General features: G+C 43.8%; 1 protein-coding gene and 1 long non-coding RNA gene across 4 annotated transcripts in view; both read right to left on the minus strand.

Annotated features, from left to right (window-relative positions):
- The window catches only part of LOC307205137, an 854,388-nt gene that overhangs the window by 416,437 nt on the left and 422,975 nt on the right, over positions 1-14,976 (minus strand). The gene's annotated exons all lie outside the window — the stretch shown is intronic.
- TBX5 (T-box transcription factor 5) overlaps positions 13,327-14,976 on the minus strand; it is a 98,822-nt gene continuing 97,172 nt past the window's right edge. For all 3 annotated transcript variants that reach the window (XM_079956832.1, XM_079956833.1, XM_079956831.1), the window contains exon 9: positions 13,327-14,431. In XM_079956832.1, the coding sequence (XP_079812958.1) occupies positions 13,845-14,431 (587 nt within the window). In that variant the 3' untranslated portion in view covers positions 13,327-13,844. The remainder of the gene's footprint in view (positions 14,432-14,976) is intronic.

The following is a 14,976-nucleotide window of genomic DNA, read 5'->3' on the forward strand; positions in this document are numbered from 1 at the left end:
GGACAGAATATCCTTCTTGCAACCGCAAGTGAATGCAGCTATTATTTTAATGTGGTTTAAAGTCCTGGCTCGTGCAGAGAGGCAGGTAACGGTATCCCATTTCTTGGTTTCCCTCGGTAGAAACAAACTCCGATATCCCCAGCTCTTTCTTTCTTTTACATTCCCTTTGATTGCAGGCAGAGATAAATCGGAAGGCCTTTGTGATTTATGGGATGCCCCCATCTCTCTCTCTCTCTCTCTCTCTCTCTCTCTCTCTCTCTCTCTCCCCTTTTCCTGTTGCATTTGACTTAAAGATACTGACTTGGAGCAGCCAGGAAGAATAGCTGCTCTATCGACTAAATCATATGGAAGTCAGATGCAGAGGACTCGCCAGCTTCTTGGCGCTTGCCTGTGATACATAAAATGTTTCTTGCCCAGACATGCATCACTTTACAGTCATACCTCGGGTTACAGATGCTACAAGTTGCGGTTTTTTGGGTTACGGACTGCCAAAACCCAGAAGTACTAGAACGGGTTACTTCAGGTTTCAGCGGTCACGTATGCGCAGAAGCGCTAAATCGCGCTTTGCGCATGTGCAGAAGCACCAAATTACAACCCGCATGTGCGCAGACGTACCGCTGCGGGTTGCAAATGTGCATCCTGAATGGATCACGTTCGCAACCCGAGTGTCCTCTCTGGGCAGCTTCAAACAGAATATAAAAAAAACCACAATGAAACATCAAACATTTATTTTTATTTTGTCTATTTTTACTTTTTTTTCCTTATAGGGGTTATTCTAAACCAGTCAAAAAAATTAATTCTCAATAATGGTCTTTCAAATATTGTTTGGATATATTCCAATAAAGAAAAACAAAAAACAAAAAACAGTAAAATATAAAGGAACTAGGTTACTGAATAAATGGCCATGTTAGGAGGGGCAGTCAATTAAATAAAACTGAGGACCCAAGTAAGAAGGGGAAGGAAGTCAAATACAAATGGATTACAAATGAATCAAATAAACAAGCATGTATTTTTGTTTTTTTCTTTTATTAGGTTTTAAAAATATATGTTTAATTACAGGAAAATTAAGTTGTTACGATGTGATATGATGACTGTATGTCTAAATAAACCAGAAACCAATAAAAATGAACTGGGGGGGGGCAGGGGCGGGGAGAGAAACATCAGATATTAAAAGCTTCCCGATACAGGGCTGCCTGCCTACAGAAAGCTATGAGTTATAATTGGTCAGTCACCACTAAATCAGACCCCATGAGTATATACGTGAAAAGATATGTAGCTGCTGAATGAGGGAAGATTCAGGAGAGATGAAAGGAAGCCCTTCTTCACAAAGCACAGAGTTAAACTATGGAACTCACTCCCACAGGAGGCAGAGATGGCCGCCAAACTAGGTAACTACTAACCATCATGGCTATGCTTTTCCTCTGCAGCTGGAGGTAGTAGTAATTCTGAATACCAATTGCTGGAACGGACGGGAAGTCAAATGAATGTTGTAGGAAGACTTATATTCTTTTGTCGAATTTGAGTTCTTGGAAAAAAATGATTTATGTAGAATAAGGAAGATTTTTTATATGCCTGTTGTCTTTGTCCATGGAGTTTTCTTGGCAGGGATACTGGAGTGGCTTGCCGGTTCCTCCTCCAGGTGGATCACGTTTGGTCAAAACTCTCCACTATGACCTGTTCATCTTGGGTGCCCTGCTCGGCATAGTTCATAGCTTCTCTGAGTTCTTCAAGCCCCTTCGCCACGGCAAGGCAGAAATGGAGGCAGTGAGAGATTTTACTTTCTTGGGCTCCATGATCACTGCAGATGGTGACAGCAGCCACGAAATTAAAAGACGCCTGCTTCTTGGGAGAAGGGCAATGACAGGCCTAGACAGCATCTTGAGAAGTAGAGACATCACCTTGCCAACAAAGGTCCGTATAGTTAAAGCTATGGTTTTCCCAGTAGTGATGTATGGAAGTGAGAGCTGGACCATAAAGAAGGCTGATCGCCGAAGAATTGATGCTTTTGAATTATGGTGCTGGAGGAGACTCTTGAGAGTCCCATGGACTGCAAGAAGATCAAACCTCTCCATTCTGAAGGAAATCAGCCCTGAGTGCTCACTGGAAGGACAGATTGTGAAGCTGAGGCTCCAGTACTTTGGCCACCTCATGAGAAGAGAAGACTCCCTGGAGAAGACCCTGATGTTGGGAAAGATGGAGGGCACAAGGAGAAGGGGGCGACAGAGGACGAGATGGTTGGATAGTGTTTTCGAGGTTACCAGCATGAGTCTGACCAAGCTGCGGGAGGCAGTGGAGGACAGGAGTGCCTGGCGTTCTCTGGTCCATGGGGTCACGAAGAGTCGGACACGACTAAACGACTAAACAACAACAACAAGGAAGATTTGTCTTTAATGTATGTATGGATGCATATATGGATAATAAAGCATAAATAAAAAATAAAAAAATGCTGGAAATCATGGGAAGGGAGAGGGCTCTTGTACTTGAATCTTGCCTGCTGGCTTCCCACAGGCATTTGGCTGGCCAATGTGAGAGCAAGATGATGGATTAGTTGGGCCATTGGCCGGATCCAGTGAGCTCTTCTAATGTTCTTATGCCTCAATTATGCCTCAATGTTCTTATGCCTCAATATATATATAGTGGTACCTCAGGTTAAGAACTTAATTCATTCCGGAAGTCTGTTCTTAACCTGAAACTGTTCTTAACTTGAAGCACCATTTTAGCTAATGGGGGCTCCCGCTGCTGCCGCCATGCCGCTGGAGCACAATTTCTTTTCTCATCCTGAAGCAAAGTTCTTAACCCGAGGTACTATTTCTGCTTTAGCAGAGTCTGTAACCTGAAGCGTATGTAACCCAAGGTACCACTGTATATAACTTTATTAATTTAAAATAAATACATTTATGAAAAACAGAAGTACATACAAGTAAACAAACATACAAACAAACAAATAAATAACAGAAAAATCAAACAAACCACCACACTAGAAGATTAAGATAATTATCATCATATATACTCCTGGTATTGAACACAAGTAAAGGAAAATATATCTCACGGGTATACAACCTATTGGAATGGGAGGTAAAGGAAGAACAAGTGAAAGCTGTAATGGTGAGATGGGCGCAAGATTTAGGTTATAATATTTACATGGAACAATGCGAAAAATTATGGCGGGAAGACATAAAATTCACAGCCTGCTACAATCTCAGTGAAAACACAATGAAGTATAGAATGCACCAAACTCCAGAAAAACTTGCTAAAATGGATCACCTATATGTTGGAGATGTGCATCACTTTACTCTTGGTTACGTAGAATCGCACTTGCCATTTTACTGCCCACTCATGAGCAGAAGTGAGAAGGCTACGACCCATAATGTGGAAATCGGTCTGGAGTTTGTTCCAGCTGGGGTAGCTCAGTTGGTAGAGCATGTGTCTCTTAATTGCAGGGATGTGGGTTCTAGCCCCACGTTGGGCAAAAGATTCCTGCATTGCAATGAGTTAGACTAGATGATCCTTGTGGTCCCTTCTAACTCTACGATTCTAGAACTGAATTCTAGGGAAGTGACTTCAGCTGGTCTGCAATTCTTCACTTTGTTCCATCATAAACGGCAACCTGAAATTCTCCTGGCACCATCTTGACTCAAGCCCATTGAAGTGAGCAGGGCTTTCCCTGATGGAGAGCTTTGCGGATGGCAAATCAAGAGCAATAATTTTTATCATGGAACCATATCAAGTGATTTTTCTTGACAAACTGGTAACTCTAGAAGAACCCTGGGCTTTTCCCCCTCCAGAGTTGCCGCAGCAATATTTCCAAAGAACTCCTACTTAAGCAAGGCTTACTCCTCATAACTCATCTCCTTCCACCGACCACGTCTTGATCAATCTTTTCCAGGTGTTCCTCACAGAAACCCACTGAGGCCTTCCTTGTGGGCTGGGATTTTGATTAGTTTCTAATTATCTGATGTACTAAAAAAAAATACTCTCTGCGATTTTAACATGGTAGTAGTCCAAGCAATCCTCAGAAATAGCCCATAAAACTGGAATTTGATTGGATTGCATTAATGATCGCCGGGGTGTTTTCAGAGGCACCCAGTGCATTGTGGTGCTTGTAGTTCTCATGATTTATCTTTCCCAAGGTGCATTGCAACTACAGATGGTGGAGAAATTAGATTCATTTCACATTTAAAGGAAAATTTACCCAGTTTTCATTTCTGGAAACAATACATGAACCAAAATGCAGCCATTCTTTGACAATCTCACCTCTCTGAATTTTGCCCTGCAGCTTACCAAGTCATGTTGTTCAAATACAAATGCACTAGGGTGCATATAAACTGAATATATTAACAAAAATAACAAACAAAAGTGTATTGTATTAGGAGAAATTGCATCTAGGAATGTGCGTGTCAGGAGAACTTTGCACTCAGATGTTGCTGTTTTCAGAATTCACACAGGTAGGCTTGTCAACTCTGCAGGTTTTTACTTTTTGAAATATGGCAACCCTACACACAGGCAGCTTCTGTGAAAATAGGATGCTATTGGCCTTATGGTGAATTTTCATTTTCATTTCTCCCCCTTGCTGCACCCTGCCTTCTCTCTCTTGAACCATAACAGCAATACAATAATCTCTAATTCCTTCTGTGGCTCTTAGTTCAAATCCTGCTCGCAAATTGATCCTACTATAGTATTTCTTTAAATAATTTGAAAAAGGCTTCCATTCTCCCACAAAATAATCATCATTAGGTCATCTTATTTTAGCTGTTAACTTTGCCAATTCCACATTCCATTTTTATTTTATTGTTTGTTGTTGTTGTTGTTGTTGTTGTTGTTGTTGTTGTTGTTATACCAGCAGCAACCTGCATCCCTAATTGCAAGAGACGCCCTCATAGTAAGTTACCAGCCATTGTCCACATTCACCTTGAGCCAGGAAATAGTAGCGATCGCACAGAAAAGAGTCTGTTCTTCATGGCTTGGGCCCAAAAACGAAAAACACTCGTTTGGGGAGCTCAGATGCAAACCCACCGTGCTCTGTTATGTATGTATGCCATCGGCCAAGAAAAAGCTATAAAGCACACATTTTGTATAAGAAGAAGGGAGATTTATGGGGCTTTTGCAAATCTGAGTCATATCTTACCGAATCCCCTGGGCCGAGATATTCTAATCATTAACATACCCCATGCATGGACACACAGTGGCCACAGAATTGCTTCCTTCTGGCTCAGGCTCCTGCTAAAGACACGTTAAGGATTGCGCTACCCCTGCCTGACAGTTGGGTAAATGGATGGCCAATTCGTTCTGAGCTCGGAGGGGGGTTTCTTTAGCCATTTTTATTTATTTTGGGGGTTTGAAAAAGAAAGAAAGAAAGAAACGGGGGCTTTTTATACGCTTCTTTGATCAGCCAGAAATCTTGACAAATTATTTTCCATGGAATTTCTTGAGCCTTAATACTGTGAGGAAGAAAAATGGATTTATTCTCAAGCAGGCGCTTTTATAGGGTGGAAATTGTGGCCTTGAAAAGATCCTTCCCCTCCTCATCCTGCGTAGGCCCATTGCTCACTTTTAAGAAACAGAACAGCCTGCGGAAAGACCTTGCTGTTATATCACTGAAAATGAAGGGGACGGGGATATGATCGTTGTTGTTGTTGCTATTACTATTATTACTATTTTTTAGCCCTTCACCCTAAGGTCCCAGGGTGGGTTCCAACAATGAAAATACACTATTAAAAACAGTTTAAATCAACTCATAATCACATTAATAATAATAATAATAATAATAATAATAATAATAATAATAATTTAAAATTTGTACCCTGCCCATCTGGCTGGGTTTCCCCAGCCACTCTGGGCAGCTTCCACAGAGACCAAAAATACACTAAAATGTCACACATTAAAAACTTCCCTGAACAGGGCTGCCTTAAGATGTCTTCTGAATGTCAGGTAGTTGTTTATCGCTTTGACATCTGATGGGAGGGTGTTCCACAGGGCGGGCGCCACCACCGAGAAGGCCCTCTGCCTGGTTCCCTGTAGCTTTGCTTCTCGCCATGAGGGAACTGCCAGAAGGCCCTTGGCGCTGGACCTCAGCGTCCGGGCAGAATGATGGAGGTGGAGATGCTCCTTCAGGTATACATAAGGTGGGTCCTAAAATATACACCTTAAGTGTATATTCAGCATTTCCTGGAAGTTGTACCGTAAAAATGACAGATGCATGTTTGTGGGGAGGAGTTACAGAATCATAAAACTGCTGTTGGAAACATCCCGCAAGAGCCATCTAGTTCAACCCTCTGCAATGCAGGAATCACAACTAAACAATTCCAGACATATGGCTATCCAACCTCTGTTCAAAAACCTCTAATGAAGGAGAGTCCAGGTAGTCCCTTCCACTATCTCAAACAGCTCTTACCATCAGAAAGTTCTTCTCAATCTTTCATCAGAACTGCCTTCCTTGTCATTTGAATCCATTGGTTGGGGTCCTCTTCCCTGGAGCAGCAGAAAACAAGATTGCTCCGTCTTCCATACAACAGCTCTTTAGATATGTGAAGATGGGTAACATGTGACTTCTCCACCTTCCTGTCTCCATGCTAAACATACCCAACTCCAGAGTTCCACAGCTTAAGGGCAGCCACAAAGAATGACCTCCCATGGACCACCTCCCCAGGCTTCTGAGGGGAGTGGAACAGCCAAGGGGGTCCACCTCAGCTGATCTTAATACCCGAGAGGGTATTCGGAGCCTGGGTCATTTAGGGATTTAAACACTAACATGAGCACCTTGAACTGGGTTGAATAATACACTTGGTTTTCAAATATACAGTATGTAGTTCTACCTCCTGAAAAATGCAGTGCTGCAAGTTCGCTGCTGTGACCCACATATATATCCAAAGTGCTAAGATGCTGTCCCGTTGTTTCCATACGAAGGGCAGCAAATACATCCCAGCAGCCCTAGAAGTTTTTCAAGCCAAATCTTTGTAATCATTGTAGCATTCTTGAAACTGTCCAATCCAAATTTTTAAGGCAGATTTTTTTCTGTATCACCCTGTATCCCAAATACAATATTACGACTGGAGGCAAGTCTTCCCTATGTAGAGGCTCGGTCCTTGTGTGATGTTGCCACACGCACACCCAGGGCATAGCTAGATGAGGGAATCTGCTCCCACCAAGGGTTAGTGGTGGCCACCAACCTGGACGACATGGGATTAGACAAATTCATGGAGATAAAGACTGTTGGTGGCTACTAGCCACAATGGTTGTGTCTACTTTTGGAGACAGTATGCCTCTGAATACCTGAGAATCACAAGTGAGAAGAGAGTGCTCTTGTGCTCAGATTCTAGTTGTGGGCTTCCCGTAGGTATCTGCTTCACCACTGTGAGAACAGGAGGTTGGACTAGATGGGCCTTTGAGCTGATCCAGCAGGGCTAGTCTTATGCGCTGAGGTTAACAAGCATGTTTCTGTTTCAGTTGAAATAAGTGAAAGATTCTCTCATCCCCTCTGACATTGACACTAACCAACATAGATGTAATTCTTAAAGAAATCAGATGTGGGAAGGCTTCTAAGGTCAAAGGGGAGGCAGGGTCATTCCCCTCCTGGAAACACAGTCAAACAGCTATCTACCACCTAGTGTTTGATAGGGCATCCAATTCTGCATCACGGTTCTCTAGCAATCTGGAGTCTCCTGCTTCCTCTCCCAGGCAGATGATGCTAATGTTTAAACCTAAAGACCGGCAGTTCCTGCTTTCTGCAATGACTCAATTCCTCTCCACAATCCCTTAATGTGTGTTCTTAGTGTTACAGGTAGTGGTGGCATCCAGGTAGACTTTGGAGTGGCCCTTATCTGGAAACCAAGCCTTATGAGGAACGGTTGAGGGAGCTGGGTATGTTTAGCCTGGCTAGGAGGAGAGTGAGAGGAGACACAACAGCCATCTCCAAATATCTAAAGGGCTGTCACAGGGGAAATGGAGCAGGCTTGTTTTCTCCTGCTCTAGAGGAGCAAGTTACAAGAAAGAGTTCAAGTAAACATCAGGAAGAACCTTCTGGCAAGAAGAGCTGATTCACAGTGGAATGGACTCCCTCCGGAGGTTGTGAATTTTCAATTCATTGGAGGTTTTTAAGCAGAGGTTGGATGGCCATCTGTCATGGATGCTTTAGTCGAGATTCCTGCATTTGCAGGAGATTGAATTAGATGAGCCTCAGGGTCCATTCCAACCCTGCAGTTCTATTATTCTATGTAGCAGGGTTGGCTTGTCACATAGTTTTTGATTGGGAACTATTTTCTTTGCCTGTTGATTAATCGACTAGTAAGGTAAAGGTAAAGGACCCCGGACAGTTAAGTCCAGTTGTGGACGACTCTGGGGTTGTGGCGCTCATCTCGCTTTACAGGCCGAGGGAGCCGACATTTGTCCGCAGACAGTTTTTCCGGGTCATGTGGCCCAGCTGCTTCTGGCGTAACTGAACACCAAAACCAGAGCAGCACACGGAAATGCCATTTACCTTCCTGCCAGAGCGGTACCTATTTATCTACTTGCACTTTTTGGTGTGCTTTCGAACTGCTAGGTTGACAGGAGCTGGGACCAAGCAACAGGAGCTCACCCTGTCGCGGGGATTCGAACCGCTGACCTTCTGATCGGCAAGCCAAAAAGGCTCAGTGGTTTAGACCACAGCGCCACCCGCATCCGTGATTGACTAGTAAAGGTAAAGGGTAAAGGGACCCCTGACCGTTAGGTCCAGTCGTGACCGACTCTGGTGTTGCGGCGCTCATCTCGCTTTACTGGCTGAGGGAGCCGGTGTACAGCTTCCGGGTCATGTGGCCAGCATGACTAAGCTGCTTCTGGTGAACCACAGCAGCGCACGGAAATGCCATTTCCCATCCTGCCGAGCGGTACCTATTTATCTACTTGCAATTTGACGTGCTTTCGAACTGCTATGTTGACAGGAGCAGGGATCGAGCAACGGGAGCTCACCCCATCGCAGGGATTCAAACTGCTGACCTTCTGATCGGCAAGCCCTAGGCTCTGTGGTTTAGACCACAGCGCCACCCCCATCCCAGGTAGAACAACCCTAAACCCCTTTGTGCAGGGCTAGGAGGGCCTTGCACCAGCTGCCACCTGTGGAATGATGCCAGCATGCAAGACGTCATGCAGGTGAGGAATGGCCAACAGTAGCCTTCAGTCTCTGGGGCAGTGTCCCATTTGCGCTAACGGACCAGCCTCAGCTGCTCACCTCTGGAATGGGAATGAAACTACTCCAGCCCTGAAACCACTGTAGTTATTTTCTATCCCATTAGCTCCAACATTTCTTTTTAAAGAGGAACCAGTGAGGAATGATGGTGCAGGTAAAAGGTTGCCATCCAACTTTCTTCCCATCAGGGTTTTCGAAGGATCCATTCCTCTACCAGGGACACAGGTATCCATCACAGACACAGGGGAAAACAGGTATTCAGATACCTTGTACTTCAGAGCACCTGGTATTTATTAGACATAAATTGTCACACAAAAATATGGAAAGATTAGATAGGTAAAGGTTCTTCCCACCCCTTTAGAAACAAACACGCAAACGTATTTGTGACCTCAGTCTCCCATGCATGTGGACAGTCATTCATTTTCTTTCCCGTGCATACATATTTATTCCATTTTCATAATTAGGGTCATTTGTAATTATTATTTTTTAAAGTACAGTTTGGAAAGGAAGAAAGGAAAAGGAATTCAAGCTTGCCAATGAAGTATCAACAAAATAAAATTTAAAAGTTTCTGACCAGCTGTGTGGCTGAATTTATTACCTGTTATGCCTTAGCAGAATACCTATTTATCAATAAATAGTACTAATAAAATAATTACATCCAAAGAACCCTGCAATTAGATTTTGTTTTACCTACACACAACTGCCCAACCTTTCTCAGCACTTTCTAAACACAGATTTTGTTTAACGTCCCATGTTAACATAAGCAGATATGTCAAAAAAAGAAAAAAGAAAAATTATACAGGAAGACGAATAGAATGATCATTTTTTACAAATTTGGGTTTTCGGTTGTTACTAAACGCACAGAATTTTTTTCCCCCACATCAAACTTAGTTTCAGGTATTTTTCGGGGGGGGGGGATTCAAAACACTAGATTTCATTAAAATGGTCCTATGGAGGGCCAGCATCACTTTAGAGGGAAACTTTAAGAAAGAAGTTGTAAAAGTCATTAATGGGTTAAAAAATGGACATGTACAGAAGGAAAGAAACCAAACAGCGCACCACTGTGCTTTGTGGTTTTCCTCGTTGCTGACAAATTCCTCAGTGGCAATGCTTGTTTCTATTGCCCTCACTAGTTTTTACTCTCTGCTGCCCTCATTTGCCCTCAGTGACATTCTGAAGTGTTCAGGTCATGTGAATTTACTTATTGGTGTTCAAGAATATAAGACGTGTTATCCAGTATGACTGGATGGGATCAACCTCATTTTTGCCTAATTTAAAAAGGAGGCGAAACCAGGAAGTAGGAGAAATTATGACACTGGACAATTCAGGGGAAAGGCAGGGCAAGACCAGACATGATTTGGTCCAAGAAATATATATGTGGCAAGATGCTGAGGGACTGTTGAAAATGTCAGGATTAAGTGAATTCTGTGCACAGCAAAGTACCCAAGAAAATAATGCTGTGAAGGGTTTTGATGGCAAAAAAAATTAACCCTTACAAATTTGATATATTCAATGCCCCCCAAATCCAAACTGCCAGATCTTTGACACCATCCTTAGTACAGACTAATTTATATTGTCCCCCTGTAGTAACTGCATCCAAATCAAGCAATATTTAACCTGGAGGAACTTGCTTTGCTGATAAGGCTCCTGTCATTAAACTGCATGTAATTTTCATTGTATTCAGAGCAAACCCATTGCAGCTAAGGGTCATAACTAACAGGTACATTAATCTCAATGAGTTTTATTTGAATAGAATTTGGTTGGATACAACCCCATTGTTCCACCATAGACTTACATTTCAGCAGAGCTGGTGACAGAAGGACAACCTCACATGATGTGTCATTCCAGACAGTGCTTTGGGTTCCATAGGAAGCAGGTGTCATATTTGCACAGCAGCCATGAACTTCTTGTACCTCTTCCCAGAATACTTTGGGGATTGTGGCAGAGGACCAGGATGGACAAGAAGTCAAGGACCCACCAAGTCCCATCATCCCAAGTTGGAGTCCAAGTCCCATCATCGCTGATCACTTATCATCCTAGTTGGGGCTGATGGACTTGGACTCCAACAACATCTGGGGGGATTCCTAACCTGATTGTCATTCGAGAACATGGACCTCAGTTGTGCTAACTCCAAAAATAAAAATAGTTTTGAGTTTCTTTCATGGTAAGCTGGTGCCCATAATCTGATGGAGGCTAGAGAACCTATCTGTAACTTCATCAAAACATCTAAAAATTCAGTTGATGTGGTGGCCACATTTTTGTTGTTGTCCTGTGACAAAGAAGTGATGCTGACAAAAGTGCACTTGATCTGGATTTTCTGCTCTGCAGCATCTCAGTCTCAATCTTAATTAAATGATGGGGAACGTGTGACCCTCGGGATGTTGCTGGACTGCAACTGGCAATGCTGACTGGGCCTGGCGGGATCTGGAGTGTGACAACATCTGGAGGGCCACAGCTTGACTACTCTTGCCCTAAATAGAAGGACCTCTGTCACCAGGGATGAGCAAACTCAAAGTGCAAAGGCAATTAGTAAATCTGCTGGGGGAGGTGGAAGATGGAGAGGTCCTTTTTCAAGACAAGACATAGATGAGAGGCATGAGAACATCATGATTTGCTGGATGATGTGCTTGCTATGCAAAAACACAGTACCATCAATCTTTCCCAATAGTGGCAGGGTTGGGGGACGTGCGGTTGGACTCCAACTCCTATCAGCCTCAGCCACCATGATCAATGAACAGAGGTGATAGAAGTTGGAGCCTAGCAACATCTTGAGGGCCACAGGTTCCCCACTGCATGCTAGAAAATGGTGTGAGTGCTGATCTTCTTTTGAATTCTACCAAAAAGTGCAGCCAATATACTATTCTTCTCCCTCACTGTATATAAGACCCAGCAGTACTTCCCCATGTCCTGCTTTCATGCTTTCTCACCACCTCTATTCATGACTGCTAATGGTGTGATGTAGGGAGAACATTATTATGTTGAATCATGGATAAGTTTTAGCAGACATTGCAGTAGAGATGAGGAAACCTCAGTTGTTGTTAGACTCCATCACCCCCAGCCATCGTGGCCAATGTTCAGGGATGATGAGAGCTGGTCCAGCAACATCTGGAGGGCAATGGCCCACCATTCTTACTTTAGCAGGAGCAAAGCACCAGATGTGTGGTTGCCATTAGCATAACTTCTAATTTGGCTTGAAGAATCTGGTGAAGTAGACTATTTAGTCCAGGAATAGGGAAATGGTGGCTCTCCAGATGTTGTCAGACTGCACCTCCCATCAGCCCCACACAGGATGGCCAATGCTCAGGGATGAGGGAGCTATAGTCCAATGACATCAGGAAGGAAACAGGTTTCCTCTCTGTCCTACTGCACAAAATCTTATGCTACAACAAACCTGTTTATGATTTAAAACAGGATATCTGTGCCATGCAAAATCAACTCTCTTATAACTAGGGGTGAGTGAACCTGTCAATATTGGTTTCTCTGCATTTCTCTGTTTTCTAACTTTAAGTTCAGTTCTCGACTTTTCCAGATCTGTTTAGTGTGATTTTCTAATATACACATTTTTGTATGTGATTTTGTCTAATATACTCTTCTTCTTCCTCTTTGCAAAACTGTATTCTGTAATGCCATGTATTGTTGTGCAATGTTTTTCTTAATATGTGCATTTTTATGCATACATGACCCTACCATATGCATTTCTGTGCACATGAATTGGCTGGAGAACTGCACTGCAAAATGAGTAAACATGAAGATTTTGAAGGATGGGTGCATTTCACTTCATATGCTGTTTTCAAAAGTGTAAATAGAATGGAATTTCTCCCCCATCCCCACTTATAACAGAGGAAGGCAAAGAGAAGGCAAAATGATCAAGTTGAGTGTGGATGCTCATTTGCTGTGAGCTATCTTGGTCCATTTTTAGGCGGCGGCACATTACAAAATGGACCAGGCATGAAAATGGAGCGAAATCAGGCCAGAAACTTTTCAAAGTTGAAGTGCCTGTCAGAGGTAGGTACCAAAGTGTTTTACCTGTGAATTACTTCCACCCCTTTAAAAAGAAACCTTACACACTCTTCAACCTCGAATCCCCTCCCCAGCCTTTTTAAGTCTCTGTGAAAAGGGACAGGTTCTTTTCGCGAGACTCCAAGGAATATATAGATAGATGTAGATAGATAGATATATATTATCATTTATTATATAACAATGTCAATATCAACACCAAAAAAAAGAAAGAAAAGGAGAGAGAGAGAGGGAGAGAGAGAGAGAGAGAGAGAAGAAGAAAAGAAAACACGACATATTCTGATCGTCTTGTATGAGCACTCTCCGCGTGTTAAGAAAGGTAGCAAAACTCCCGTGTTTCACCTGAAAACAAAACCAAACTATAATGTTGTGCAAGGGCACAAGTTGGTGTGGAAGCAATGCAAACTCAGTGTGGCTATGTCTGGGCATGGGGGGGCTGTATGGCGTGGGGCAGGGCGGAACAGCATGGATCAGTTTGTCATTGGTCACAAGAAAGGAAAGCCAGGAGATACAATACCATGGTCTGCCCAGAGGATAGGACGCTGTCCATCTCTCGAGTGCTTAGATATTAACATTCAATTAAAACGAGTCTTGCAAACAAACAAACAAACACCACTCTTAGTTTGCAGTGAAATCTCTCCAGCAATCCTCTCCCTTGATTGCCTTGTTAGCTGTTCTCGCTCCATTCTGGCACCATGCCCACCCCATGCACGGAATGGTACTGGTGGGGTGAGAGGGTTCGGGGTACCCCATGGGAATAAAGGAATTCCGCTGGCTGTAGGCTGCTGGGAGGCGACTGTATGCTTGTCTGAGGTCCACATTGCCGGACAATTGGCTGGTGAGGGACGGAGGTCTGGTGCTGGAACATGGCATGCGTCTCCCCGATCTGCGATGAGGTATGGTTGGCGACTGTGGCAAGCCGGGGCATGAGGGGGCCAGAAGTGAAATGGGCAGAGAAGTGCTGGTAAGGCAGCCTGTCCATAGGCTGCATGGCAGTCACTGTGCAGCTGCTGTAGGATGGTACAGCGGACCACGTGTTGCAGCTGATGTCTTCTAGGCTGGGCACCGGTTCCGTGGGTGGTGCAGAGCTGGCGTACATGCAGGCTTGGCGCTGAGCAGACTCAGTCCTGTACGCACTGGTATTGAGTCCCTGCTGCTGGGAGTAGGTGGAACGATAGAAAGGGTCTTCTTCTGGAGGAGACGTCTCCATGTAGGGCTTTTTGTAAGGATGTTCTGTGGTGGAACATTCTTCATCTGATGAAGAGACACCAAAAAAAATGCACAATGAATGAGGAACACTGTGAGACATCTATGATGTCATAGAATCATAGAATCATAGAATCATAGAATCATAGAATCATAGAGTTGGAAGAGACCACAAGGGCCATCGAGTCCAACCCCCTGCCAAGCAGGAAACACCATCAGAGCACTCCTGACTCTGCTTAAAGACCTCCAAAGAAGGAGACTCCACCACACTCCTTGGCAGCAAATTCCACTGTCGAACAGCTCTTACTGTCAGGAAGTTCTTCCTAATGTTTAGGTGGACTCTTTTTTCTTTGGTCCTGCTGGATCAGACCAAAGGGCCATATCAGGAACTGAATCCAACCACTATACTGGATCCTTATCTCTCCCCAACCCCGACCAGTCTTCAAAAATAACCAGGCACCAAGTACCAGGCACATTTTGCACCTGGCTTTCGGCCACTTGCAACCAAGTGAAGATACATGGGCATCAGGTATCTCAACCATCTGAAGGTGCATGCCTGGGCATCATTGGATCTGGGCTGTTTTCACACACTA

The sequence above is a fragment of the Podarcis cretensis genome, assembly GCF_951804945.1.
Source record: "Podarcis cretensis genome assembly, chromosome: 16".
NCBI classification, from domain to species: domain Eukaryota; kingdom Metazoa; phylum Chordata; class Lepidosauria; order Squamata; family Lacertidae; genus Podarcis; species Podarcis cretensis.